Genomic DNA, 26,956 nt, shown 5'->3' with positions numbered 1-26,956 from the left:
TGGAGACAACTTAATCATCTTTACTAATTGTAAGTGAATTGAACACAAAACAATTAAGTTAACTTAATTCCTCCATGTGGTCCTAACACAAATCAATTGTGTGGAACCCAAGATTTTGTACACTGTTGTGTAATATAATTGTTTTCCTGTTTTTAAATTTGCTAACAAATTAAATATATGCAGAAAACGACAAAAGGAAAACATTGAAATAATTAGGCAAAGATGAGATCAAAGATGAAATATTCTGTTTTTGGTGTATTATCAAATGACATTTACACGAGATTTCATAAATGGACTACATATTAAATTCAAGTGTCTAATGTTTTGATTAAAGTCTAAATATTTCTAGAATTATGTATCATTAATCATTCAGCATAATATTAATATTCTAATAAAACAGACTGATGCGTATTTATTTGAAAGCTGCACTGTGATCCTTAAGAGACTTTTATTGTGTCATCAAATTATGCTAATTCAAACTTGTATTTAAACTTGTATATAAACTTGGTGTTTTTCTATAAACCATGGTTAAAAACAACAACTTATAATTAGAATTTATCAAGCTACAATTATGAATAATAGAAACATGAATCAGATAAAAATCTCTCTCGCTCTCTCTCAAACGTGTTTTGTCATCAAATGATTCTAGTTCTAAATTCCTGACAGAATTTATTATAATAATATTTAAAGTTTATTAAAATCTAAAACTATTAACAATTTGAATGCTTAAATGCTCCTTTTCTGTTGTTGTTTTGACAACTACAATAAATAGAAAAAAATTAATCAACTGAAAATCTCTCTCTCTCACTCAAAAAATAAGATCACAAAGAGAAGTAATTCGAGAGAGTTTTGTCATCAAATAATTTTAGTTCTAAATTCTTGACGGATTATTTGGTGTGTAAACTTGGCATTTTTGTGATTTCTGTTTTTAAGAAATGGTAAGATCACAGAGTAAAAAAAAAGTCTTTTATGTCATGAAATAATTCTAGTTCTAAATTCCTAACAGCATTATTAATAATAATAACTAATATTTTAGACCCCTAAATGCTGCTGTTGTTTTTTAAAAACTACAATAAATAAAAGAAAAAAGATTAATCAAATGAAAATCTCTTTTGAGAAATGTTAAGATCACAGAGAGACTTTTGTCATCAAATAATTCTAGTTCTAAATTATTAATGAAATTATTTGGTGTGTAAACTTTAGTGATGTTTTCTGTAAACCGTGATGGCTCATATTTTCCTCAGTATAAAGTAAAACAAATAAAACTATTAAAATGTAAATCCGTATAACACTTTGCTGTATACTGTGATTGTGTATATATTATTATATTTTCTTCAGTATTAATAAAAATTGAAACAAAATGATTTAATTGCAAATCTGTATAACACTCCTTTTTTTGTTTGTTGACCAAGCTACAATTACACAAATTAATCAAAGGAAAATCCCTCTTTCTCTTTCTCTCTCGCTCTCTCTGAGCAAAATAATTAGTCTTATTAAGTTATCAAATAATTCTAGCTCTAAATTTTTGACAATTTATTTGGTGCTATAAATTTGACGTTTTGTTGTGATGTTTTCTGTAAACCGTGATTTAAAAGTATAAATTAGGTCCAGCGATTTATATTTTTAGAAGTAAAAAATAATAATAATAATAATAATAAACGTAAATCTGTATAACACATTGGATGCTTGAATGCTCCGTTGTTGTTTTTGACCAACATGTATAGATCAATCAAATTAAAATTACTCCCTCTCTCCTTCTGGATCCCACTATCTCTCTCCCTCTCTCTTAAGAAATGGTCGGCTCACAGTCAGTGATGCTCAGACAGACAGTGGAGCAGTTGGACGGAGGTTTCGTCGCAGTGTGCAGCGTTCATTCCTGACGTGTCCGTCCACATCTAAACCCACCGAAGGACTGGACGGACGGCACTACATAACTTACAACCCCGACACTTTATCCCGCTATGGATCCGCCAGCAGTGCTGCAGTAATTGGCGTGCTAGTGATGCCAGCATCCAGAGAGCATCTGTGTTGTCGTTTTCCGCGCGCGTGCTGAAAGTTGGATTGCGGATCGCTTTTTGGACGCCAAGCTTGAAACGGTATCCGAGCCGTTTTTTTCTGACACCGCGGATGTGTCTGTGTTGTGTGTGGATTTGAACACATCGAGTGATGCGTTTGCGCTGTCTATAACACCTTACAGGGATGTATGTGCGTGAATGACAGTAGTTATACGGCGAAAGCGTTCTCGTCGCGCTCGTTTATGCACATTTCGCTGATTCTGCTGGAGAAAACGGACATGAATTGACGGCACTCGCGCTTACCGACTTGTTTCTGAGAAGATACTGAGGAAAGCTTATATATCATTGCATTTTGAGGGAAAAACACACGAGTTGAGCGCTTCGCGTTTGTTTAAGCATCCTAAATGCGCTTTATGCGGTGATATCGAACTTGTGTTTTTATTCAAGTCATTTAATATGACCGAATGAAATAGAACACATCTGACATCATCAAACGTCATCTTCAGGGTGAGCTCGGGTACATAGGCGGCAGTTCATTCACTTTACACTGCAGGAACTTTGAGTGAACGCTGGAAAACCATTGAGAGGATGCTGAAAGGATTGTTTTGACTGCGTTTTAGTGTCTCAGCCGACCATTTAAACGTCCATTCTTCTAAATATCTACATCTATTTAATTATAAACTTCAAGAACCATGGATATTAAAGCCGAATCTGATGATAATCTGGAGTGTCCGCGGCCTGCGCCCATTGAAGTTTTCGCCAGCAGGTCCACACTTCACGGCATCTCACATGTGTTCAGTTATGAACGCCAGTGTGTCAAACGGTGCCTTTGGGTCCTGTTTTTCATGGGTTCCTTCACATTCCTGGTGGTCGTGTGCGTGGACCGCATCAAATTTTACTTTCAGTATCCCCATGTCACCAAACTGGACGAGGTCACAGCACCTTTGATGGCATTTCCGGCTATTACCTTCTGCAACCTGAACTCTTTCCGCTTTGGCCGCGTGACGCGAAACGACCTGTACCACGCGGGAGAACTGCTGGCACTGTTAAATGGCAGGTGAGTTATACACAGGTTATTTTTAGTCAAGGTATTCTCTGTAATTGTGATGTACATACTTTTACTTCACTATGCTACCTGTCACTATCTTGAAGAACGTACAGCAAGCCCCAAAGCTAGGCTACTTGGACCAAAACAAATTTTATATATATATATATATATAACGTTCTATAGCATGTACGAGTTTGCAATAGCAATTGTTTTCATGCTAAAATACCTGGAAGCAACTGACAGGTAAAGTCTAGAAAGGAATACAGCTGCGGACACATGCACACATCATAAAACATATATTTTTTTGTTACTGTACAATAATAATTCAGAGTATCTTACAATACTCTAAATGGTAGGTGTACGTTTAGTGTTGGGGAATGGGTAGATGTCAATAAAACACGATTAAATGGCTAATGTAATTAATATTAATAATTCTCATTAACTTACTGCAGGAGCTGTATCCATTCTAGCAACAGGAAGTCTCGCACATTCTTTCAAGTTAATTGGCATGTCCACTGTTACACTGAACCCATTTCAAATGGAGGGGAATGAATAAATGAATGACTGAATAAAACACCTACACATCCTACAAGTTACGCACAGCACACGGTTTGCAGAAGGAGTTGTTTGTCTTTTGACTCAGAAGTTATTCAGTTCTGTGCTTTTGTTGTGGATGATGACAGGAAAAAACATGACCACAATCATTATTTTATTTTTAGAACAGTTTTAAAGAGTAGCTGGTTATAATGAAAGGTCACGTTTAAGCATCTGCTGGTCTACATTTCTGACAGTATGATAACCTTGGGAAAAATATGGTTTCATGATACCACTGTTTTGTGATAAGTTCTTTTTAAATGTCTGGGTAAAAACAACAACGTTTTCCCCCTATTGAACAGACTATATTTTATTTTAGGGAACTATTAGGAATTTTTTTTTTTATAATATTCTGGAATAGGAATGGGCCAGTAAAAGATTCTGACGGTATAACCTTGGATAAAAATTTCACGGTTTGATGATATTGTGATTACTGCTCTAAAATTATATATATATTTTTAAATGTCTGGGTAAAAAACAACAACTTTTCCCCATTTGAGCACAATCTATTTTATTTTGAGAAAAATTTAAAGTATTTTGGAGCAGTAAACATGTCAGGCTAAATAATTCAAGTGAATTTCTGTCTTCATTAGTATGAAAAACACAGATGTCTTTACAATTTAAAACGGCATCTTAAGATATCTTTTATCCTGGAGATAATATTGTCCTTTAAGAAAATAAATAAATAAATAAATTACATATACCGTAGGAACCGTATTACAGAAATTTTGGCAGTTTTAAAACCTTTACTTTTCCAAATCGCGGTATACCTTGAAAACGGTTATCATCCCATGTCTTTTCTGGACTAGTAAACATGTCCGGCTAAATAATTAAAATAAATAATTGACCGCTATCTTCATTAGTTTCAAATGTACAGATTTCTTTACAACATAAAGAAAACTATCTTACATGTACATTAGGAACAGTAGAACAGGAAAAAGTTATCAGTTTTTTTTAAAACCTTGACTTTTCCAAACTGCTGTAAACCCCTGAAACCAGTTATTGTCCCATGCCTAGTCATGTTAAACAGAAATATCTGTTTACCGACTGCTTTTAACAATTTTCACCGATGTCCTTTTGTTTGTATTTATTTAACATCACTGATAAAAAATCCTCAAACCTGGAGCTTTAATAAAAACATTCAGAATCAATCCAGGGAACATGTATGTTCTTACAGTTTACAGTTTTTACAACTCTGTAAGCAGGCATGGTTGGTATAAGAGACTGATGGTATGAACCTTGGATAAAGTATTATTATTATTATTATTATTATTATTATCATTAATATTATTTATTATAATAATAATAATAATAATAATAATAATTATTATTATTATTATTGTGATTTACTGCTCCAAAATAAGTTATTTGATCAAAAACTTGATCTAAGCTCATAATTAAGTTAATTCTGACATGAAGTTGCATCATACATCCATTTTTATTCATTAATCCTTGTTGTTATATTTAAAGTTTTTTTTTTTCTTCTCTCCCTGGGGTTTTTTTTTAATATTATTTGTTTCCTCATAAATAACTTCAAGACATTGTAGGTTCAGATGGCTTCTTTAGCTTCAGATAACTTTTTGTTTCTGAAACAGGGTTTCACATTTTTTCTGATACAATTCTATCTCCATGGTTACGTCTTTGCTATTTTAAATTTGAGCTGCTTTCTGATGTAATTTACACTTCGCTAAGCCCCGCCCTCCTTAGTAACTGTTGTTCTGCCTGTCAAGCTTTCGTGCCTGGCACGTCTATTACAGTATGTATGCGCCGGTGTCAGACATTCCCAGGGAGATTATTAGTAAGTTTTAGCGAACAGGTAAGATCCTGAAGCAAGCCAGACTAAAAAAGGACTGCAGTATGCATTACAGGGGTATATTCATGACATAATAGGCAACCAATTAGAGAATATTTATTCATTCATTCATTCATCGATCCATTCATTCATTTTCTTTTCGGCTTAGTCCCTTTATTAATCTGGGGTTGCCACAGCAGAATGAACCGCTAACTTATCCAGCATATGTTTTACGCAGCGGATGCCCTTCCAGCTACAACCCATCGCTGGGAAAAACCCATACACTCTCATTCACACATATACACCAGAGCCCCCGGAGGAAACTCGCACGAACACGGGGAGAACATGCAAACTTCACACACAAATGCCAATTGACCCAGCCAGGGCTCAAACCAGCGACCTTCTTGCTGTGAGGTGATCGTGCTACCCATTGCGCCACCATGATGCCCCGATTAGAGAATAATTTAATTAAAAATTTAAGCTACAACCTAGCTGCCTCATACGCTGACCATTCAACAGCTTAGTTTACGCACAGCAAGGTAGGTGAAATTTAAAAATAATCTGATAACAAATTAAGCTGATTTCTCGTTTTATTATTTTATTATTATTATCGTTTTAAAAACTGAGACTAATTGTTGTGCAATTAAAATATTTTCTCTACTAGCAAATATTAATCCGGCACCAAATACAAAAGCAGACACTAACCTGCTATAACATCGTCACCAATGATTAAATCTCCAAAAGACAACATTGGTGAATTGTACCTCTGACAGGGACACGAGGGTTAAAAAATGGCTGAAAAACAGCTGCGGGTGAAGTATATTAATTGATCGCAAGTGCTCAGTTTGGGATCATCTGTTTTGTTCTGTTGATATGTAATCCAAATATTTGTAGCTTGAGGCAGATGTAAATATAACTGAATTGCACTGCCTTCACAGCCCCCCACATGGCTTGATCCACGCCTGCCATTTCTGTCCTTGGGTTTTAGATTTTGGAAAAGGAAAAAAAATTCCACCACCCAGTCCAAACTTTTTAGGATACTGGGTTTCAGATTTGCACAATCAATATGCGCAATGCTTTGGGTTGTCCCCCTCGCTCGTAAGCTTGACAGACATCCAGCACCCATTTACAGCTGCTAAGCCATGATTGGTCTGTGGTGGTTTTTGGGTGTGGCTTAGCGAAGGGTCAATTCTTAAGGCATTTTATCAAGGAAGTAAAAGCTTACATGTAATAAACGTCACATCATTTAATATTTCAAAGAATATTTTAGATGGAAAAAATTGATCTTTTGGTTGCTGACAGAGAGAATTGATGTTTCTCTTGTGGTATCTCAAGGATTTATGATGGGGTGATTCTCTGAAGTCTGACTGTTGTCTGTCAGAATTTGACGTCATGCAGTTAATGCGATTCTGTATTTAATTGAGATGAGAGCTGAAAATGTAAGCTGTAAACATCCTGCCTCGCTTGAAAACGAGGGAGAGTTAGAGCGTTGACTTGCCTGTCTGCAAATGAAAAATGATTTCATCCCCTCAGGTGTTGAAAGCCCCGGCGAGGGCTGAAGTGAATCATCATCGATTCGATGTAACTGATAACACCATGTGTTGTGCTTGTGGCGAAAGCGCAGCCATTAGAGAAGCAGAAGTTCTCCTCGGAGTTTGAAATCTTCTCGCAGGACTGTGATTGTCAGTCTGCGGTCGGAGCCGCTCCAGAACTCATTGAACACATCAGTGTCTCTATTGGCAGTACAATCTGCCTCATCGCTTTTCAATAACAACACGTTTGGACGGAATGAATAATTGATGCAAGGTTTAGATTTTCGTTGAAAAGTCACGCTCCACTAATATTCGCTTTGCTGGATTACTTTTTTTGCACGCTTATTGCATTCGAAGGCTTTCCGCTGTGATGTTTATCCTTGAATAAATAGCTCATATGTCAATGCCTGATTGAAATAACACACCTGTTCTTTGACATTTGTGTTTGGTGTGTAAATATAAGTGTTTAGAGGTCTGAAATGAGCCAAATTTAGGGTCAAAGTAAGCAAGGCCAAAGAAAGTTTTGTTCAATTCAATTCAATTCACCTTTATTTGTATAGCGCTTATACAATGTAGATTGTGTCAAAGCAGCTTCACATAAAAGGTCACAGTAAATAGGAACAGTGTAGTTCAGTTTGTAGTGTTTAAGTTCAGTTCAGTTTAGCTCAGTTCAGTGTGGTTTAATAATCACTACTGAGAGTCCAAATATTGAAGAGCAAATCCAACGATGCGCAGCTCTACAGATCCTGAACCATGCAAGCCAGTGGCGACAGCGGAGAGGGAAAAAAAACTTCACTAAAGGCGGAAGTGAAGAAAAAAAACCTTGAGAGAAACCAGGCTCAGTTGGGCACGACCATTTTAATTTCTCCGCTGGCCAAACGTCTTGTGCAGAGCTGCAGTCTCAGTGGCAGAGGCTGGAAGCTGGCCTCAGCGAAGACTCGTCTGTCTCTGGAGCGTCATAGGAAACAGTCTCATGTTCTCCACTCTTCTATGACCATCGCAGTAGTTGTTCAGGATTCGGCCAGGTCCAGGATATGGAAACCTTGGGATCATCTCGTCGTTGGTCTTGGATCGAATCAGTGACTCTGCATAGTCTGAGGGCCTCGGGAAGAGTATCCCCAGGTGGAAATGGAGAATAAAGAAAATAATTAGCGTAGCTGATGTTCACAGTGTATATCAGCAAGATGCATAACCTGTGTGGAAGCCCCCTAAGTGGTGCACTAAGTGTATGCTTTACTGAACAGATAGGTCTTTAATCTAGTTTTGAATTGGGAGAGTGTGTCTGAGCCTCGGACGTTATCAGGAAGGCTATTCCAGAGTTTAGGAGCTATAAATGAGAAGGCTCGACCTCCTTTACTCGACTTTGCTATTCTAGGTACTACCAGAAGCCCTGAGTTTTGAGATCTTAAAGAGCGAGTTGGATTGTAGCGAGACAGAAGATTGGTTAGATAAACAGGAGCTAGATTATTTAAAGCTTTATATGTAAGAAGCAATATTTTAAATTCAATACGAAACTTAACAGGCAACCAGTGTAAGGAGGATAAAATTGGGGTGATGTGATCAAATTTTCTAGACCTGGTAAGAACTCTGGCAGCTGCATTTTGTACTAATTGAAGTTTGTTAATAGAGGATGCTGGGCAGCCAGCAAACAGAGCATTACAGTAGTCCAGCCTAGAAGTCATAAAAGCATGGACTAGCTTTTCTGCATCTGAGATGGATAGCATACTTCGTAACTTAGCTATATTTCTCAGATGAAAGAAAGCAGTTTTTGTGACATGGGAAATATGATTTTTAAAAGTTAAATTGCTGTCTAATATGACACCCAGATCTTTTATAGTAGAGCTAACGCTAACTTTGTATCCCTCTAATTGTAGGTCGAGTTGTGAGATCTGCTGTGTACAGTATTTAGGCCCAATAAGTAATAATTCTGTTTTGTCTGAGTTTAAGAGAAGATAATTGTTGGTCATCCAGTCTTTAACATCTTTAATACACTCAGTTAGCTTGGACAGATTAGACGTCTCGTCAGGTTTAGTTGAAATATATAATTGAGTATCATCTGCATAGCAGTGAAAGCTGATCCCATGTCTTCTAATAATGTCTCCCAGGGGTAGCATGTATATTGTAAACAGTAAAGGGCCTAAAACTGATCCTTGAGGCACCCCGTATTTTACTGGGCTGATTTGTGAAGGCTGTCCATTTATATTTACAAACTGGTAACGGTCAGATAAGTATGACTTAAACCATTGTAGGGCATGTCCCTGGACACCTGTAGACTTTAAGCGATTAATAAGGATACCATGGTCAATGGTGTCAAATGCCGCACTAAGATCGAGTAGAACTAATAGCGAGATGCACCCTTGGTCAGCAGCTAAGAGTAAATCGTTGGTTATTTTCACTAATGCAGTTTCTGTACTGTGATGAGCTCTGAAACCTGACTGAAACACTTCAAAAACATTGTTGGTCTGCAGAAAGGAGCATAATTGAGCAGAAACAACTTTTTCTAGTATTTTAGATATAAATGGAAGGTTTGAAATAGGCCTATAATTAGCTAAGTTGCTGCGTTCCAGTTGTGGTTTCTTAATAATAGGTTTAATAACAGCTAACTTGTAAGGATTTGGAACATGGCCTAAAGATAAAGAAGAGTTGATAATGTTAAGAAGAGGTTCTCCTATAACAGGTAGCAATTCTTTCAGTAACTTTGTTGGAATTGGGTCCAATATACACGTAGCTGATTTAGAGCTATTTATAATTTTGTCTAGCTCTTCCTGTTCTATGATTTTAAAGCACTGTAGGTTATTTAGATTCAGTGGCGTGTTTACTGGATCTGAAGTATAAGGCGGTGCAGAAAGTTTAATATCTCCTATTTTCTGTCTAAAGCCTTCTATTTTATCACTGAAAAAATTCATGAAGTCATCACTACTAATTTGCGGTGGAACGTTTTGTTCCAAAGATGACCGATTATTTGTTAATTTAGCGATGGTGTTAAATAAGAATCTAGGATTGTTTTGATTATTTTCTATCAGTTTGCGGAGGTGCTCAGCCCTGGCAGATTTTAAAGCCCTCCTATAGCTGGACATACTGTCTTTGTATGCAATTCGAAAGACTTCTAAATTAGTTTTTTTCCATTTACGTTCCAGGGCACGGGCTGCTGTTTTGAGAGCGCGGGTATGACTATTATACCATGGTGTAGTTTTATTCTCTCTAGCCTTTTTTAGTTTGATGGGTGCCACAGTATTTAGAGTGCTAGTAAAGATGGCATCCATACTGCTGGTTACTACATCAAGGTCATTTGCGTTTGCGGGTGCATTTCGAAGTAGAGAAAGATCAGGTAAGTTATTTATAAATTCATCTTTAGTGGACGGAACAATAGTTCTACTAGGGCGATATATCGGAGCGGATCTGCTAATTTCAGGTAAACACAGCTTATATAGTAAGAGGTAGTGGTCTGTAATATCATCACTTTGTGGTATAATGTCTACATTAGTGACCTCAATTCCATAAGACAGAATTAGATCTAGTGTATGCTTTAGGCGATGAGTTGGACCAATAACATTTTGCTTTATTCCTAGTGAGACCAGCAAGTCCGTAAACGCGAGCCCTAATGTGTCGTTAGCGTCATCTATGTGGATGTTAAAGTCTCCTACAATTAGTATTTTATCAGTTTTAACTAGTAAGTCAGAGATAAAATCAGAAAACTCTTTTAGAAAATTGACATAGGGTCCTGGAGGTCTATATATGGTGATTAGAGCGAGAGATAACATTTTGCATAGTGTTTGGAAGGACAACATTAAGCGCTAGTACTTCAAAGGAGCTAAACATAAGTCCGTTTCTCTGATTAACATTAAGAATATCACTAAAGATTGACGCGACTCCACCACCACGACCAGTTTGACGAGCCTCATGTTTATATAAGAATCCTGGAGGAGTTGCCTCATTTAAACTAATATAGTCATTTTGTTTCAGCCAGGTTTCAGTAAGACAGAGTGCATTAAGATTGTTATCTGTTATTATTTCATTTATGATAAGTGCTTTAGGTGCTAGTGACCTGATGTTTAGGAGACCAAGCTTCATGAAATTTGTATTTTCACTTTTTAGTGTTTTTTCTGGTTTAATTCTTAATAGATTATTTCTGGAGCACACAGTACGTTTGTTTCTTGGTCTAATAATACGAGGAACAGACACAGTCTCTATGGGGTTAGCTAGGTATGCATTACTGTTATTTATGTGGGACGAATAGGAGTCTGTGTGGCTAAATTGTGAATTTTGTGAATAAATGATTCATTTGTGTTGTAAATGATTACAATTCAGCCATTGATAACCATTTGAGCAATAACTATTGGTTGTTAATCCTCAATGTTTTTAATTCCCTGAAGAAATGTTTCAAAGATCTCTGTATGACCTCTCTATCTGGGAGAAACATAAGAGATTTGAAGGTCTTGGTTGTGAGTTTGCCCTGAAATGATTTCAGTCTTCGTTGAGTGAATTATAGGGCACATTTGAAGTACGTCAGTCTGACCGCTCGCATCTTTCCTTTACAATGGCATCGCTAAGGAAGCATGACTGCACTCGGCAACCAATTGTAGCTCAATCGCCATGGGAACTGTGTGAGAATCTAGGCAAAGTTTCTACTACTAACTCTTCAAACACAGCCAGCAGTTACTTAATGACCAGTCAAGATGACCAATTTGCATGCTATGAAGTGCTAAAATAGCGTGCAGAGGTAAGTGCGCCTTATATCATAGGATGTTGAATACAGTGTGTTAAGTTCACTTGATTATGATTTGGTGGATTTCCAACATGCAGCCTTTTTATTTCTGGCTAGTATTTCAAAAACCTTTTGTGGGTGATGGTGTTGTAGGGGGGCTCAGTGGTTTGCACTGTTGCCTCACAGCAAGAAGGTCACTGGTTTGAGTCCTGGCTGGGTCAGTTAGTATTTCTGTGTGGAGTTTGCATGTTCTCCCTGTGTTGGCATGGGTTTCCTCTAAGTGTTCCGGTTTCTCCCACAGTCCAAAGACATGCGCTATAAGTAAATAGATTAACTAAAATGGCTGTAGTGTATGAGAGTATGGGTGTTTCCCAGTACTGGATTGTGGATGGAAGGGCATCTGCTGCATTAAACATATGCCGGAATAGTTGGTGGTTCGTTCTGCTGTGGTGACCTCTGAAATAGAGACTAAGCTGAAGGAACAGGAATGAATGGTGTTGTAGTAAATGTGTGTAAAATAATGCAGTGAATTGCTGAGGAATGTGAAGTATACTCTAAAAAAAATGAGTTGTCTACTCAAATTTGGGTAAAATATGGACCCACTTAATGGTACGGATAAATGTTTGTTACAGAGTTGATCGAGTGTATACTATCTTAAAAATGAAGTAAAATGATATTGAAAGGAAGGATATCAGCCAGTTTCCAATGCTTGTATCTAAACACAAACTGTTATTTAAGGGGGGTGTGTGTACAGTAGGTATCAAGTATCGATAGCCATGTCTGTTTACATTTTTGTTTATTTATTTATTTTTTTTATCTAGATATGAAAGAAAAAAAACAATGTGCATCAGAACGTTGATGAGACAGATGGTTATTAAATTATACAATAAATATAGATACAAATCATGGTTTCCACTACATTCATTCTTCCATGGCGGGGCGCCACACCAATTCATCCCACCACCGCCACGACCACATTACAGCTTCTCATTCAACACCTTCAGCCGTGTGTGGTTTTTTAAAATTTTTTTATTTTTTAAATAGCGGGTTATAATCACACCAAAACATTTTAAAAGGTAAGGGAATTATAGCAGCACAAACTTTTCTGCAATCGTAGTACTGCTGTGCGTTATTTGTTGTGCTGACTGACTGACAGGTGCGTGAGGCCAGCAAACACGTCGTAGATTTCCGTTATGACGAACACAGTTTCCATAATTATATTTTATTTATAGATAAAGGTCTGTGGCTCTGCATACAACAAACAATGACTTTATCATGCTGGAGTTTATAACCGTTTCAATTTAATTCAGGACGCATTAATGCAGCTCTGTAGGTCTATTGGAGACATTCACAAATATTCCTAGCAAATCTTATAAATGTTGTAGACATACTCGTTACATAAACGCACTAAATCGCACTTCAGCAGCGTTTATTTGAGAGCGCACAAGAAAATCTGCACTTGAGCAGTGTATATTTGAGGACATGCAGGAAGTTTTGTGCACGAACAGAGGAAATAAGCACTCCAGCACAGAGATTCACATGCTCGTATTACGTGAATGCGATCTTGACTTGTCAATGAAATAACGCCACAGGTAGTTGGTAGATCTGTGTAAAAGGCCCAACAGAGTCTGTCGCCCCAGCTGGAGGAAACATTGCAAATAAACAGTATATAACTTATTTGGAAAAAAACAGAGCTAAGGTGAATAGATAACGGAACTAATAATCAGATCAGTATTGAGTGAGTTTGAACACACATGGTGAACACTTTTTATATACAAATTATTTTTAAGATTTGTTCACTTTTTTTGAATGGGGACACACTAAAAGCAGCATTGTAGTTTGTCCCAATATTTTTGTGTTTGTAATGGAATCAGTATACATATTATATGGGTCAACGATGTCCATTTTCAGAGTCTACATTACTTCAAATTAGCAGAAATGATTTTATATACATGGAAAGTATATTAAAGGTGCCACAAAATGCAAACCTGGATATACCAACCCACAGCTGAATAGCAAGGGAGTCTTATTGAACTGTATTTTAAGTCAGTGAACTCAATGGAAACATTAAATCCCAGCAAATTGTTCATTTTAATATTTCAAATAGCTGTGAAACTAAAATGTCATTCAGAAAATCAGAATGACATTTGAGAAAATACTCAAATATATAAAATAATTAAAACATTAAAAAAATAAGATACTAAATTGTTAACTGGCTGAAAAATCTGTAAGATGTAGTGTTTTTAAAGGGACCGCCCCCCATGGTAAGGACCTTATACTTGTTTGTTGTCTTGTTAAATATAAAAAGATATTTTGAAAAATGCTGATAACCGATAACTAAGCCTACACGGAATCTGCACGTGGAGAATTATGCAGATTTTTAGCCCATCATTAATTCTGTTTATTTACTTGAGTAAATGTGTGTAAATCTATATTTATTCAGTTTTAAAATTAATTTCAGTAATTATTGACTAATATGAAAATGTTCATCTGATTTATGTACAATGCAGTTTGTACAGTAATATCTTCTGTCTGTTAGTAGATATATTATATGAGAGACTTTGTTTACCAAATAAAGTGAATCTAATTGGATTTGCATTTTAAACATTAAATAAAAGTTCAAAAGATATAATTTTTATTTCACATATTAAGGTTTTAGTTATGATACTCCCAAAATAATTCAGCAGAAATCCGCAGATTTTTGCCAAAATTCTCCGCAGAAATGGCAGAAAACATCCGCAGATTCCGTCTGACCCTAACGATAACCATTGACTTCATTATTAGTTGTTACCTACCATGAAAGTCAATGGTTACTGGTTTTCAACATTCTGCAAAATGCCTTGTGTGTTCAACAGAATAAAGAAGCTCCTAAAGGTTTGGAACCACTTGAGTGCGAGTAAATTTGTCAGTTTATTTTTATTTGAGGATGAACTACAGCTTTAAATACAGTACAAAGATTTAAAATGACAGTTATTTAGTATTCCGATCCTTCACTGTGATCCCTAAATAGAATCTCTTAACATGGCATCAAATGGATTTTGTTCTAAATATGACCAAGATTTTTTTTTAAATATAAACATTTACTGACTGATGTTTCTTTACATCTTTAAATCTGTATGACATGTTTATGGTTTTGATGCTCAACTGTGTCCTTCCCCATCCCTTCTATAAATACAAATGCATATTTTCATTGGTATGATAAGCATGCTTTTTGGGACTGCGCTAGTTTGGCTGTGTGAATTTGCAGTATTCACCAGTTTGAGCTTTCTGCCGTCGCTGTGATGTGGCCTTGAGTAAGACGCAGTGACAGCTCAGGCCGATAGTTATGGCGGCATGACAGACAGAACTTTCCTGCTTTTATTCTCTCCGGGATTCATTAGCAGATGTCATCACGGCCCCATTGAGTCTATTAGAGAGGCTTCGCTGACGATCGCTTCACATTCACAAGCTGCGCAAAAAAGTGATGCTCTTAAATTTAATATGCCCCGAGTCCACTGCGCTTTACTCTGTCACATCTGAGCAGCATTATGTGTTAATGATCGCATATACTCTTTATAGTAGCATAGAGTGACTGTGGATAAATGAATCTCTCCTTTTTTTGGGATGGGGTTTTTGGCTCGCTATTGGATTAGACCAGTGTTTCCCAACCCTGTTCCTGAAGGCACACCAACAGTACACATTTTCAAGCTCTCCCTAATTCAACACACCTGAATCAACTTATCATAACATCAGAAGAGACTCCAACACCTGAAGTGAATGGGTCAGAAAAGGGAGACATCCAAAATATGTACTGTTGGTGTGCCTCCAGGAACAGGGTTGGAAAACACTGGATTAGACGATAGTTACACAATGTTGAATGTTAAGTTCAAAACTAGACTTTCTCTTGTGAAAATGGGCTTTCTCTAACATAGTTGTGGATTGTTAGGTGTTGCTGAAGGCTTATTACTTTTGCATGGAGTGATCCACGGTGCATGCCTTGCGTGTATTCATGCATTTATACTTCTGTGTGCTGTTTGTGTTGCTCTGCAATAACACTTCCAAAACACTAGTTGGCGATGTTATGTTTCTCATGGTTGTTTTGTGCTTTTCTGAATGCTACCTTAATGTAGAAGTAGCTCAAACTCACTCATTCTGAGGTGGGAACCGGCAGATTTGCAACAAGATTAATCATAAGTAGGGCCAGAAAGAATCTGCAGACATTTTTTGCTATTTCTGCAGAGAATTTAGTAAAAAATTCAGCGGATTTATGCGGAATGAATTTAGGAGTATCATTATATATACTAACTTAATATAAAAAATAAAACACTTTTGACTTTTTTATTTAATGTTTCCAAAGCAAATCCATCTAGATCCACTTTATTTGGTAAACAAAGCAGGTCTCTTATATAATATACATGGTTTCCGCTACATTCATTCTTCCATGGCGGGGCGCCACACCAAAATTCATCCTGCCACGGCTACATTACAGCTTCTCATTCAAAACATTCAGTCATTTTCGTTTTTTAAATAGCGAGTTATAGCACACCAAAACGTATTAAAGGGTAAGTGAATTATAACAGTGCAAACTTTCTGTAATCGTAGTGCTGTACGTTATTTGTTTAACCCTTTAAGGTGACGTACTGACTGACTGACTGACAGGTGCATGATGCGTGAGGCTAGAAAACTCAACGTAGCTTTTAGTTATGATGAACACCATTTCCATTATACTTTATTTATAGATAAAGGTCTGTGGTTCTGCATACAATGACTTTGTCGTGCTGGAGTTTATGGCCATCTCACTTTACTTCATGAAGCGTTACTGCTGCTCTGTAGGTCTATTGGAGACATTCACAAATATTCCTAGCAAATCTAATAAATGTTGGAGTCATACTCGATATATAAACACTAAATCGCACTTCAGCAGCATTTATTTAAGAGTGCACAAGAAAATCTGCACTTGAGCAGTGTATAATTGAGGGCGCGCAAGAAGTTTTGTGCATGAACAGAGAAAATCAGTGCTCCAGCACAGAGATTCACATGCTCGTATTACATAAATGCGATCTTCACTTGTTATACTGCGCTCATGACATTTGTCAATGAAATAACGCCACAGGTAGTTGGTAGATCTGTGTAAAAGGCCCAACAGAGTCTGCTGCCACAGCTGGAAAAAATCCTAGAGGAAACACTGAGATATCTATTAAAACATAGAAAATATTACTTTACAAACTGTATTCTAAATAAATCATATGAATATTATTATTATTATTATTATTATTATTATTATTATTATTATCACAATAATATTAGTGAAATTAATTTAAAAACTGAATAAAAATAAATTTATACACATTTACACAAATACATAGAGGCAATGATGGGCTAAAAATCTGAGAAAATTTACAGATTTCTGTGTGCGCAGATTCCGTGTGGGCCTCATCATAAGGTAAACACAAAACAACAGGTTTCCTCTAGAGCAGAGATGCACAAAGTAGGGCCTGCGGGCCATAGTTGGCTTATTGTAACCTTTGATTTGGCCCACCAGCCCATCTGAGAGGAGAGTGAAATCCTTATGATACCTTGTGATGGAGAGGGTTGTTACGAACACTGAGATTGTTACCTTGTTAGTTTTAACACTGAGATCGTCATTTCTAATTTGAAGTAAGCTTTTTTTTTTTTTTTTTTAATTGCTGAGCTACAAAAAAGTAAATAACAATTCAATGTTTCAATTAAATGTAAATGAATCTGAACTCGATGGATAGACTGTGCTGAATATATCAGCGAGCAAATCAAGGCAAAAACTACAGTAATTTTGTAATTGGTTGGTTTTGTGTTCACTGTAATGCGTTCATTGTAAACATACTGTATTAGTTAACATATAGCAATGTTTTCTACTAATTTTAAATATTATTAAATAAATTAGGAAATTACCCCACCTGTTTTTGCTTTCGGCCAACTAGCCTCGATCAAGTTTGGTTTTTGGCCCTTCATAAGAAAAAGTTTGTGCACCCCTTATCTAGAGCTACATTTGAGCACTTTTGTGTGCATTCTTAGACGCAGCTGATTGGCCATTGTTTTAACATGCTCAACAGAAATGAGACTGATTGGCCATGAAATCGACTGTGGTTGGTCATCATTACAGCGCTGTTCACCAAGTGCAAACAGCACTCAAATGTCAGTGGAAAATTCACCTTTAAAAAAAACAAAAAAAAAAAACATTTATTTTAGTACCGATTGTTACCGAACTTGATACTTTTAACAACACTAGTTGCTATGGCGTTCTCGTTACTTTAGCATGTTTCTATGATGTTCTGAGGTACTTTAGCCTGTTGCGATGCAGAATAGCTGTGGTATTCTTAGATTTATTATATAACTATGCAATGACAAAAGTGTTCTAAATGACTTTAGTTTGGTCCTAATGAGTTCACAACGCACGGAATTAGGATCACAGTTTTCACACTGAATGATGGATCAGTGCAGGATACACTGCATGACTACACTAGAAACAATCACAGACAACTCTGTCAGGTTCTCAAATGCACATTAGTGATACATAAATATCACAAGAACACATGGAGGCTGGAAATGCTTAAATTTGCTCAATGCTCAATTTAAGCAGTCTGTGCGCTAATTGGCATTGAAGCGGGAAAAAAATTAAGAAATGGTTGGGAGATGCAGGTAACCAGGGTTGTTTTAGTTAAGAGGGGGAGGGGAGGGGGAAGATTTGGAGGTCAGTTAATAGTTTTGCAATGTGTTGCTGCCACAAATGTCTCTGTGTATTTGTTTAGAGAGCTCTCCCCTGCTCTGTCATTGGCTGCAGGTCGTCGCAGATAAATTGTCCAGTCAGAACTTTTCACATAAGATGATTTTGATTTGCTGACAGTTCCAGGTATTTGGCAAATTTCTGAACAGTCTAATTATTTTGTGCCATATAACGTTATGGGTCAATCATGGATGAGAACAAACAAACAAAGCTACAAACCTAAATCTTATGAAGCATCACTATTCAGTTTACTAACACTACTGATGTTGAATTCACTTCCAAATGAAAGAAAACAGAATGAAATTATTAATCCTTCAAGAAGAGCCCACAGTTACTACTTCCGTCATGTTTTCTGGTTTCTTGCTTTGCTTCTGCCTCCCGCTATCCTGACCCAGGAACACAGTTCCAGCTTCTTGAGATCTTGTTGATAAGGCTCATCAGATTTACTTGTGGTTTTAAAACAATGAAAATATGCTTGACTGCCTCTTTTGAAAATACAAATATTATTTAGGTTGGCCACTATGCCATTTATTTTAGCTGCTCACTGCACACAAAACAATCAACAACCAATGAGGGATTGTAAATGTAAGAAAGCTGATTGGTTAAAAATATTGTTGAGGGTCAATAGTTAAACGTGACCTCTATTTTAACTTTTGCATGGTGACTACCGTCAATGCTTTATACGTGCATACACACACACGATCCACGCAGCTTTCGCTTGCACTCATTCACATTCTCTTGTGCACACACACACACACACACACACACACACACACACACACACACGTTAATGCCGGATCAATTAAAAAGTAAATACCAGAAAGCAAAATATGAATATCTGACAATTTCTGGAACAGGATCCGGCTCAAATTAAGCACTGGTTTAACAGGTTGCTATTTGTTTGGTAGCTAAGGTGTTCTGAATGCATCTAGCATATTGCTGTTTGATAGCTAAAGTGTTCTGAATGCGTTAAGCTGGGCTGCTATTTGGTAGCTAAGATTTTCTGAATTAGTTTAGTAGATTGCCATATATTTGGTAGCTAAGGTGATCTGAATTTAATTAGCAGGTTGCGTATTGGCAAAAAGGGTTTATGAATAAGTTTAGCAGGTTGCTATTTGGTAGCTAAGGTGCTCTGAATATGTGTACAGGTTGCTATTTGGTAGCTAAGGTGTTCTGAACATATGTACAGGTTGGTATTTGGTAGTCAATGTGTTCTGAATATGTTTAGCATGTTGATAATTACTTGGCAGCTAAGGTGTTTTGAATGTGTTTAGCGGGTTGCTATGTGGTTGCTAATGTGCTCTTGTACGTTGGTATTGTAAGGTACTTTATCTTGTTGCTTTGAAGTTGACAAGCTGTTGTGGGATTTAGTTGGCTACTACACAGTTGCTAAGGCATTTTGGCCCTGGGTGTCTTATCATGCTGCTGTGCTGTTTCTAAGATGCTTTAGGATGTGGCTATACAGCTGCTAAGCTTTTTTCGAATGGGTTTAGTTATCAATTTGTTAACATCTAAGAGTTCTTAACATGTAGTGCAGATTATAATGTGTTCCAAGTGGTTTTCAGTAAGTGTTTTGTGTGGATTTTGGTGTATTGGAATGCAGTTGCTAAGGTGTTCTGTGAGTTTTCGTTTGTAGCTGAGTGTGTTCTGGCATTTATTGTTAAGATATTTTTTTGCTTTGGTTTCTTTGTTTGCTATAGGTGCTTACTCAAGCCTTTCTTCAACCCCACATTACATCCTCCCCATCCCCCAACCACACACACACTTTTATATTGTCCTTTTGATGATGATGATGATGATGATGAAATATCTGAAAAACCAAAGCCATAAGTCATGGCAATAATGATGCTGTGTTTATTATTAAGTGGTGCAGAGTAGTGGGGTTACGTGATTACTATAATTATCATCTAATTGCAGTTATTTTTAAAAGATTTCTTTACAAAGAGACTCTGTGTAGGTTTCACAACCTAGTTTAAACAGTAAGAATTGTACTTTTATCCACTTTTAGTAATTCAAGTTGACATGACCTGGAAAAATCCGGGTGTCAGTGAGTGACATTTGAAGCATCTGATTCTCTTCTCATCTCATTTTAGGATCTTTTAGCGACACTGACTCATCTTCAAAGATGGTTGGATCATTGTGTTCATAAGGCAGAAATGAGATGAATAGCTCTGCGTTTCTCTCAGATTTCATATCTCTTTCAGATCTGCCTTTGAGGAGAAGCACCCAAAGCGTTTCAGTTAATTAATTTATTTATTTACACTATCATCTGCCAAAATTAATTTCAGCCCATGTTATTACTGAATCAGTTCTATTCTTTCCACAGTCCAAATGGAATATTTAACAGGTGAATGATTAATGACGGCGGCCTTGAAAGAGCCGCTCTAAATATTGAAGAGTTCAGAGAATAAAAGGGAAAATGAAAATACGAAATGACTCGAGCGCCCAGACAGACAGTGGACAGATTGCATGTTCGGGCTTCAAAGACTGCCCAGAGTCTTTAAAGGAGTCAAATTATGCTTTTCTGCAGGATGTAATATAAGTCTGAGGTGTTCCCAGAACGTGTCTGTGAAGTTTCAGCTCAAGGTACCTCAGGGATCACTTAATACACCATACTCGGTGCTCCTTTTTTGGGTGGAAGTAAAAGCACTGTTTTCCAAAGTAAAAAAAAGTAAAATTGTTTGTTTAAATGCAAATGAGCTGCAGCTCCTTGCCCCTCCCTTTCTGAAACAGGGCGGAGCTTAAACATTGTCAGTCTAAACTCCTAAAGTTTTTGACTCTTCTGAAGCATACCGCTGTAATATGTTTGCAGATGTTTAAGAAACACTACGTTAATATATTTGTTAATCTAAGAAAACAAAGCTACTTTTAGTTAGTTATTCTCCTTTTTGAAGTGTGTTAATTGTTGGATTATCCATCTTTGTTTTGATTGGTGTAACTTCACTCACTGCCAGTTCAAAAAATTGTATTTCTTATATTTTGGGTTGCCTTGGTGGGAAATGTGGTGTGTTTTATTTTAGTCATGAAGGATGCCTCAATGTTTTGTGTGCGCAGCTGAAAATGTGATTTCTGGAAGACTGTAGCATCCTCCAAAATGATCCACAATAAAACATCAGGTGCTTTTTAATTTGCAATCAATACAAATATTACAAACGTTAACATTAGCTGATCAGCTTGCAGCATACGGTTTGATTTGTCATTAGCTATGTTTCCATTCATTTTTCTGGGCATTTTGGATATGCAAATAAAAAGTTTAGTTGATGGAAACGGCAAGATGCGCATAAATTAAAAAAAAATGCACATTAAAAAACGTATGCAGATAACGGAGTAGGATGAACTTTTTATTCGATGCGCATAAACTACGATGGAAACCCTTTTACTGAACAAATTCCAGTATACGCATTAAAGTCATGTGATTTTTGTTATAAGAGATAATCTAGGGATTTACAAATGTGTGTGAATGGACAAACCAGCAGGCTGAGCACACTGTAAAACATCTGAAATGATTGAAATGTTGTTTTGGTCATTCTAAAATGCCTTAATCATTTCAGTATTAGTGTTATTATTAATATAAATCCAGAACTGCCAAGAGCGTCTGTGCTCTGCGTCTCACACCTTCAAATGCCACGCATTGTGTCTGTAGGCATTGTCTTCTGAGACGCAAGTCATTTATTAAATAAAGATTCACATAGCTTCTCCTACCATAGTAAATTTGTTTTTTACTGTTGATATTTGGCACCAGTTAATTAGGAAGTGACTTGTTCGCTTTGACTAGTTGTATGGAAACGCTGCTTTATTTGCCGCATCTTTTATGCGATTAATTCAGTTTCGTGCATAAATTTAGTTCTCAATTTTGGATGGAAACATAACTATTCACACGTGCTCCTGTTGGTGTCGTCAATTTGGCAACCTACTGTACATGTGCATTGAGGAGGTAGGGCTCTGTAAAAAATATTTTATTTATTTATTTATTTTTTGCTATTGTTGGCACAAAATGGCATAGTACGTACTTTTGATAAATTACAAGAAAATGCAGCACGGTTTGTTAACTCTCCTTATTGACAATGAAGAGCAAATAATTTGCATCAATTGTGTTTTGTCGCTGACTTGCCACAAGAGTTGACTTTGCATCCATGAATTCTGATGCAAAGAGCTCCATATATAACAGTTATGAGCAATTCCAGCGTTATGGATGTGACATTTGCAGTAAAAACTCATAACATAAATTCACATAGAAAGTTTATATTAACATTTATATTAAACCATCGGTTTATAATTTCCAAAACTACTAACCACAGAAAAATATCAATCTGTAAACTTGTTTTGTACTTCAAATGAGGAAAATAAACATGCGTTAGGGATGTAACCAAAAACATCTGCGAGTTTGCAGTATATAACATACTTTGTAGAAATTCTGTGAATTAAATTGCTCAACCCCCCAAAAATATGCTAATCAAAGAGATGAGAGTTGACTCACTATAGAACAAACATGATTGATTTTATTTGATATTTTTTCATTTCAGGAAAGTGTCATTATGGATGTGACACCTCTGCGTTATGGATGTGACCAATGTAAAACTGCCATTTGTGTGACTTTGGCAAATCAAATATAATTGTTTAAAAACATTGACAGAGACATTTTTGAGTGGCTAAAGCACTATAAAATATAAGCCTAAACAACTTCGAAACGGTTTCGGTGTTTTGTTGAAAATTTAATTGTTTGTCATGGCAAGGTTGACATTTGCATGGAATTGCTCATATGAACTATTGTAGATCAGTGATTCTGCCATGTTTCTCAATGACATGCCACAACTTGGCAACTCAAAAGAATTTTCGAGTTTCTAAATCAGAATAACGAATTTATGTGTCTTAAACTCTGACATTTGTCCAACATGACTTGAATGCACCAAAAACCCTATCCAGTATTTTGACTTTGCACTGCAATACTTAGTTCAACCACCACTACTTGAATACATACTGCACCTTTAAACCAATATCTCTTTCACATCAACTCTTAAAGGGACAGTTCAACCCAAAACTATAAAAATTCTGTCATTGTTTGCTCGTCTTTCACTTATTTCAAACCTGTTTGAGATTCTTTCTTCTGTTGAACGCAAAAAGAAGGTATTTTGATGAAAGATAGATGGACAATAGTCACAGGTTTTCAGGTTTCTTTAAAATGGCTTCTTTAGTATTTAATAGAAGAAAGAATCTCATCAAGGTTCAAGACTAAGTGAAGTTTGAGTACACTGTTTTGGATGAACTATCCCTTTTAAATATAATTGAGATTGTTAAAAGAACACAAAAAGCATTGTGTGGTTATATCTAGGCCCACACAGAATCTGTGCAGATTTCCACAGATTTTTAGTCCACCATAGAGTATTTGTTTGTGTAAATGTGTGTAACTTTAAATTTCTTTTTTTTTTCAGTAATATTATTGGCAAATAAGAAAATTGTCATATGATTTATTTACAATAGTTTGTAAATTAATATTTTATATTACTACATATAATAGTTATAAAATTATCTGTCCTTTAGTAGATATATTATATAGAGTGCATCCAAAAAGTATTAATAGCGCTTCACTTATTCCTCATTTTTTTTTATTCCAAAATGATTCATTTAATTTTTTTCCTCAAAATTCTACACATAATACCCCATAATAACCCCACTCCCCGCCTGGAACAAAAGGCATCTGAAGGACTCCCAGACCATAAGAAACCAAATTCTCTGGTCTGATGAGACAAAATTTGAACTCTTTGGAGTGAATGCCAGGCGTTACTTTTGGAGAAAACCAGGCACCGCTCATCACCAGGCTAATACCATCCCTACAGTAAAGCATGGGGGTGGCAGCATCATGCTGTGGGGATATTTTTCAGCAGCAGGAACTGGAAGACTAGTCAGGATAGAGGAAAATATGAATGCAGCAATGTACAGAGACATCCTGAATGCGAACCTGCTTCCAAATGCTCTTGACCTCAGACTGGGTTCATCTTCCAGCAGGACAATGACCCAAAATATCAATGGAATGGCTTCACAACAACTCGGTGAATGTCCTTGAGTAGCCAAGCCAGAGCCAAGATCTAAATCCTATTGAACATTTCTGGAGAGATCTGAAAATGGCTGTACACGGTCTTTTCCCATCCATCCTGATAGAGCTTGAGCGGTACTGCAAAGAGAAATGGGCTAAAATTCCCAAAGACAGGTGTGCCAAGCTTGTGGCATCATATTCAGAAACACTTGAGGCTGTAATTGCTGCTTAAGGTTGCATCATCAACAAAGAATTGAGCAAAGTCTGTGAATACTGATGTACGTGTGTTTTCTTTATTTATTTATTTATTTTTTTTTAATTTTGCAACCATTTCAAAAAATAATTTTTGCACATTGTCTATATGGGGTATTGTGTATAGAATTTGACACATACATGAATTTAATCCATTTTGGAATAAGGCTGTAACATAAAAAAATGTGGAAAAAGTGAAGCGCAATGAATACTTTCCAGATGCACTAAAACACCAATTAAGTGGATCTAATTGAATTTACATCTTAAATATTAAATAAACATTTAATTATTTTTAATAATTCTCATAATATTGCATAAATTGTTATGATACTCCATTCATTCTACATAAATGCACAGATTTTTTTTATTTATTTATTTTTATTTATTTTTTTTTTTACAAAATTCTGCACCGAAATAGCTAAAATATCTGAAGATTCTATCTGGCACTAGTTGTTATATCTATGAATATAAGCACTGCTAACACTCCTCAACCTATGGCATGCATTATTTAAAGTAGGGATCTTGTTGGGATGTGTTTGTTCCCAGAGGGAAACTCAGAACTACAATAGAGGCGTTTGAGAAACAGAGCTTACTGTTAATGAGAATGAGTCCCGCTGGAGCGACATTGTGCTTTGTAACTATGCAGATCATTTCAAGCTCAAACAGCAACATTATATCCTAAAGGAAGTTGGGGAGAGGAAAAAAAGCAATAGGACCCCTGTAAGACCCTAAACCAGTGTTTCAGTGTGAACGCTTGTAGCCACGCCAGCTCTAATGCACATAATGTTGGCTTTTGAAATGTATTAGAATGCAATTTTGTAACTGAACTCAAGTGTGATCGCAGCGGCGCCACGAGGGACGCGACATTAGCATAAACTGTGTTTGTCTACAGTCGCTTTTCTCCTTCAGCTCCAGTTCTGTCGTGACAGAGGAGAAACAGCTTGTTCGTGTGTCAGATTTACTGAGCGAGTTAAAGTCAGCGATACTGTAAATGCATTTTTATCCAGCTGCTGGCAAAACACAACATTAAGGGAAACTCTGTGGAGTTTCTTGAGTATTTTGTGCAACAATAACAATGGTTATTTGGTTTATTTATTATGTAGACTTGAAAGTCTGTTTCATTAACACTGGAACACCAGAGTTCTGCAACTCCTAGATTAGCCTTAGTGGTCATTCTGTTTATTAATGTTATTCAGGTTTTATTTATTTAGTACTATAATGTTTATTAATATTTTTAGTTCGTTTGACTGATGTAAGTTGAGATGACTAGAAAGGATAAGTTGATTTCAACTGTATTTAGAGCAACATTTTTTTTGTAACTGTTACAGTATAGGATGCTGGAAAAGGGAGTTGGGAATCCACGCTAATAAACAGAGAATGGTCAGACAGGCAATGGTCAATCACAGAAACAAACGGGTACATACAGGGAAATCTAGAAGCATAGTCTAAATTCACAGGCGAGGGGTCCGTACAGGCGCGAAAATCTAAATAAATGGTAAAAACAGGGCAAGGATCAAACACGGAAAGACTAAGACAAAGAAACGCTTGATGGCGTTTCAGACTAACAGTGAAAAAGACTCAGCAATGTATGTGAGAATGTGAGGTGTATAAAAAGTCCAAGGAATGATTGAACGATGAGCTTCAGCTGTGAGTCAATGTCTGAATGATTGTCAGCTAAGGCTGGGTGATATGGCAAAAATGCAATCTCAATAATTATACTCCATATTGAATGAGAACAATATATATTTTGATACAAGTTATTAATTCTTCCAGAGGACCTCAACAATGACTGAAGCCACAAAAATTAGAGGGTCTATTTAAAAAGCACAACATATTTTCAGCTGCTAAATTTTCGGTGGCTGTAAATTCAGTAAATCAACACTGTTTTAGATTCCAATTGTTGCACATTTCTGCTGTGTGATTGGCTCTTAGATCAATATAGAGAGAGAAAAATTCAGAGCTTTAATATAATTTTTATTGACATTTTATCGCGATTTGATATATTGTTTATCGGCCCAGCCCTATTGTCAGCTGTGGCAGGAGTGATGAGTGCAAAGACTTCCGGGAGTTGTAGTTCCGTGGTACATGTGTAGTCTCCAGCGATCTGCACAGGCTAGATCGCTGGTGATCGTGACAGTAACACTTTAAGGGGTGTTCATAAGACTGTCATGAAATCTTTCTCATAATGACATGACCCGTCATAAATGTGAATGAGATCTTATGCATGCTCATAACAACTGTTATTTAG

The 26,956-nt window shown here is 36.4% G+C and overlaps 1 protein-coding gene across 1 annotated transcript in view; it reads left to right on the top strand.

Moving 5' to 3' along the window:
* The first annotated feature begins 1,833 nt into the window (after positions 1 to 1,833).
* Positions 1,834 to 26,956, top strand: part of asic1b (acid-sensing (proton-gated) ion channel 1b) — a 387,101-nt gene continuing 361,978 nt past the window's right edge. The window contains exon 1 of the mRNA XM_056447323.1: positions 1,834 to 3,072. Within this exon, the coding sequence (XP_056303298.1) occupies positions 2,708 to 3,072 (365 nt within the window). The 5' untranslated portion in view covers positions 1,834 to 2,707. The remainder of the gene's footprint in view (positions 3,073 to 26,956) is intronic.

Source organism: Danio aesculapii, chromosome 22 (genome assembly GCF_903798145.1).
Source record: "Danio aesculapii chromosome 22, fDanAes4.1, whole genome shotgun sequence".
Lineage (NCBI taxonomy): Eukaryota > Metazoa > Chordata > Actinopteri > Cypriniformes > Danionidae > Danio > Danio aesculapii.
Note: the sequence above shows the minus strand (reverse complement) of the source record. Positions and strands in the feature narration are given on the sequence as shown.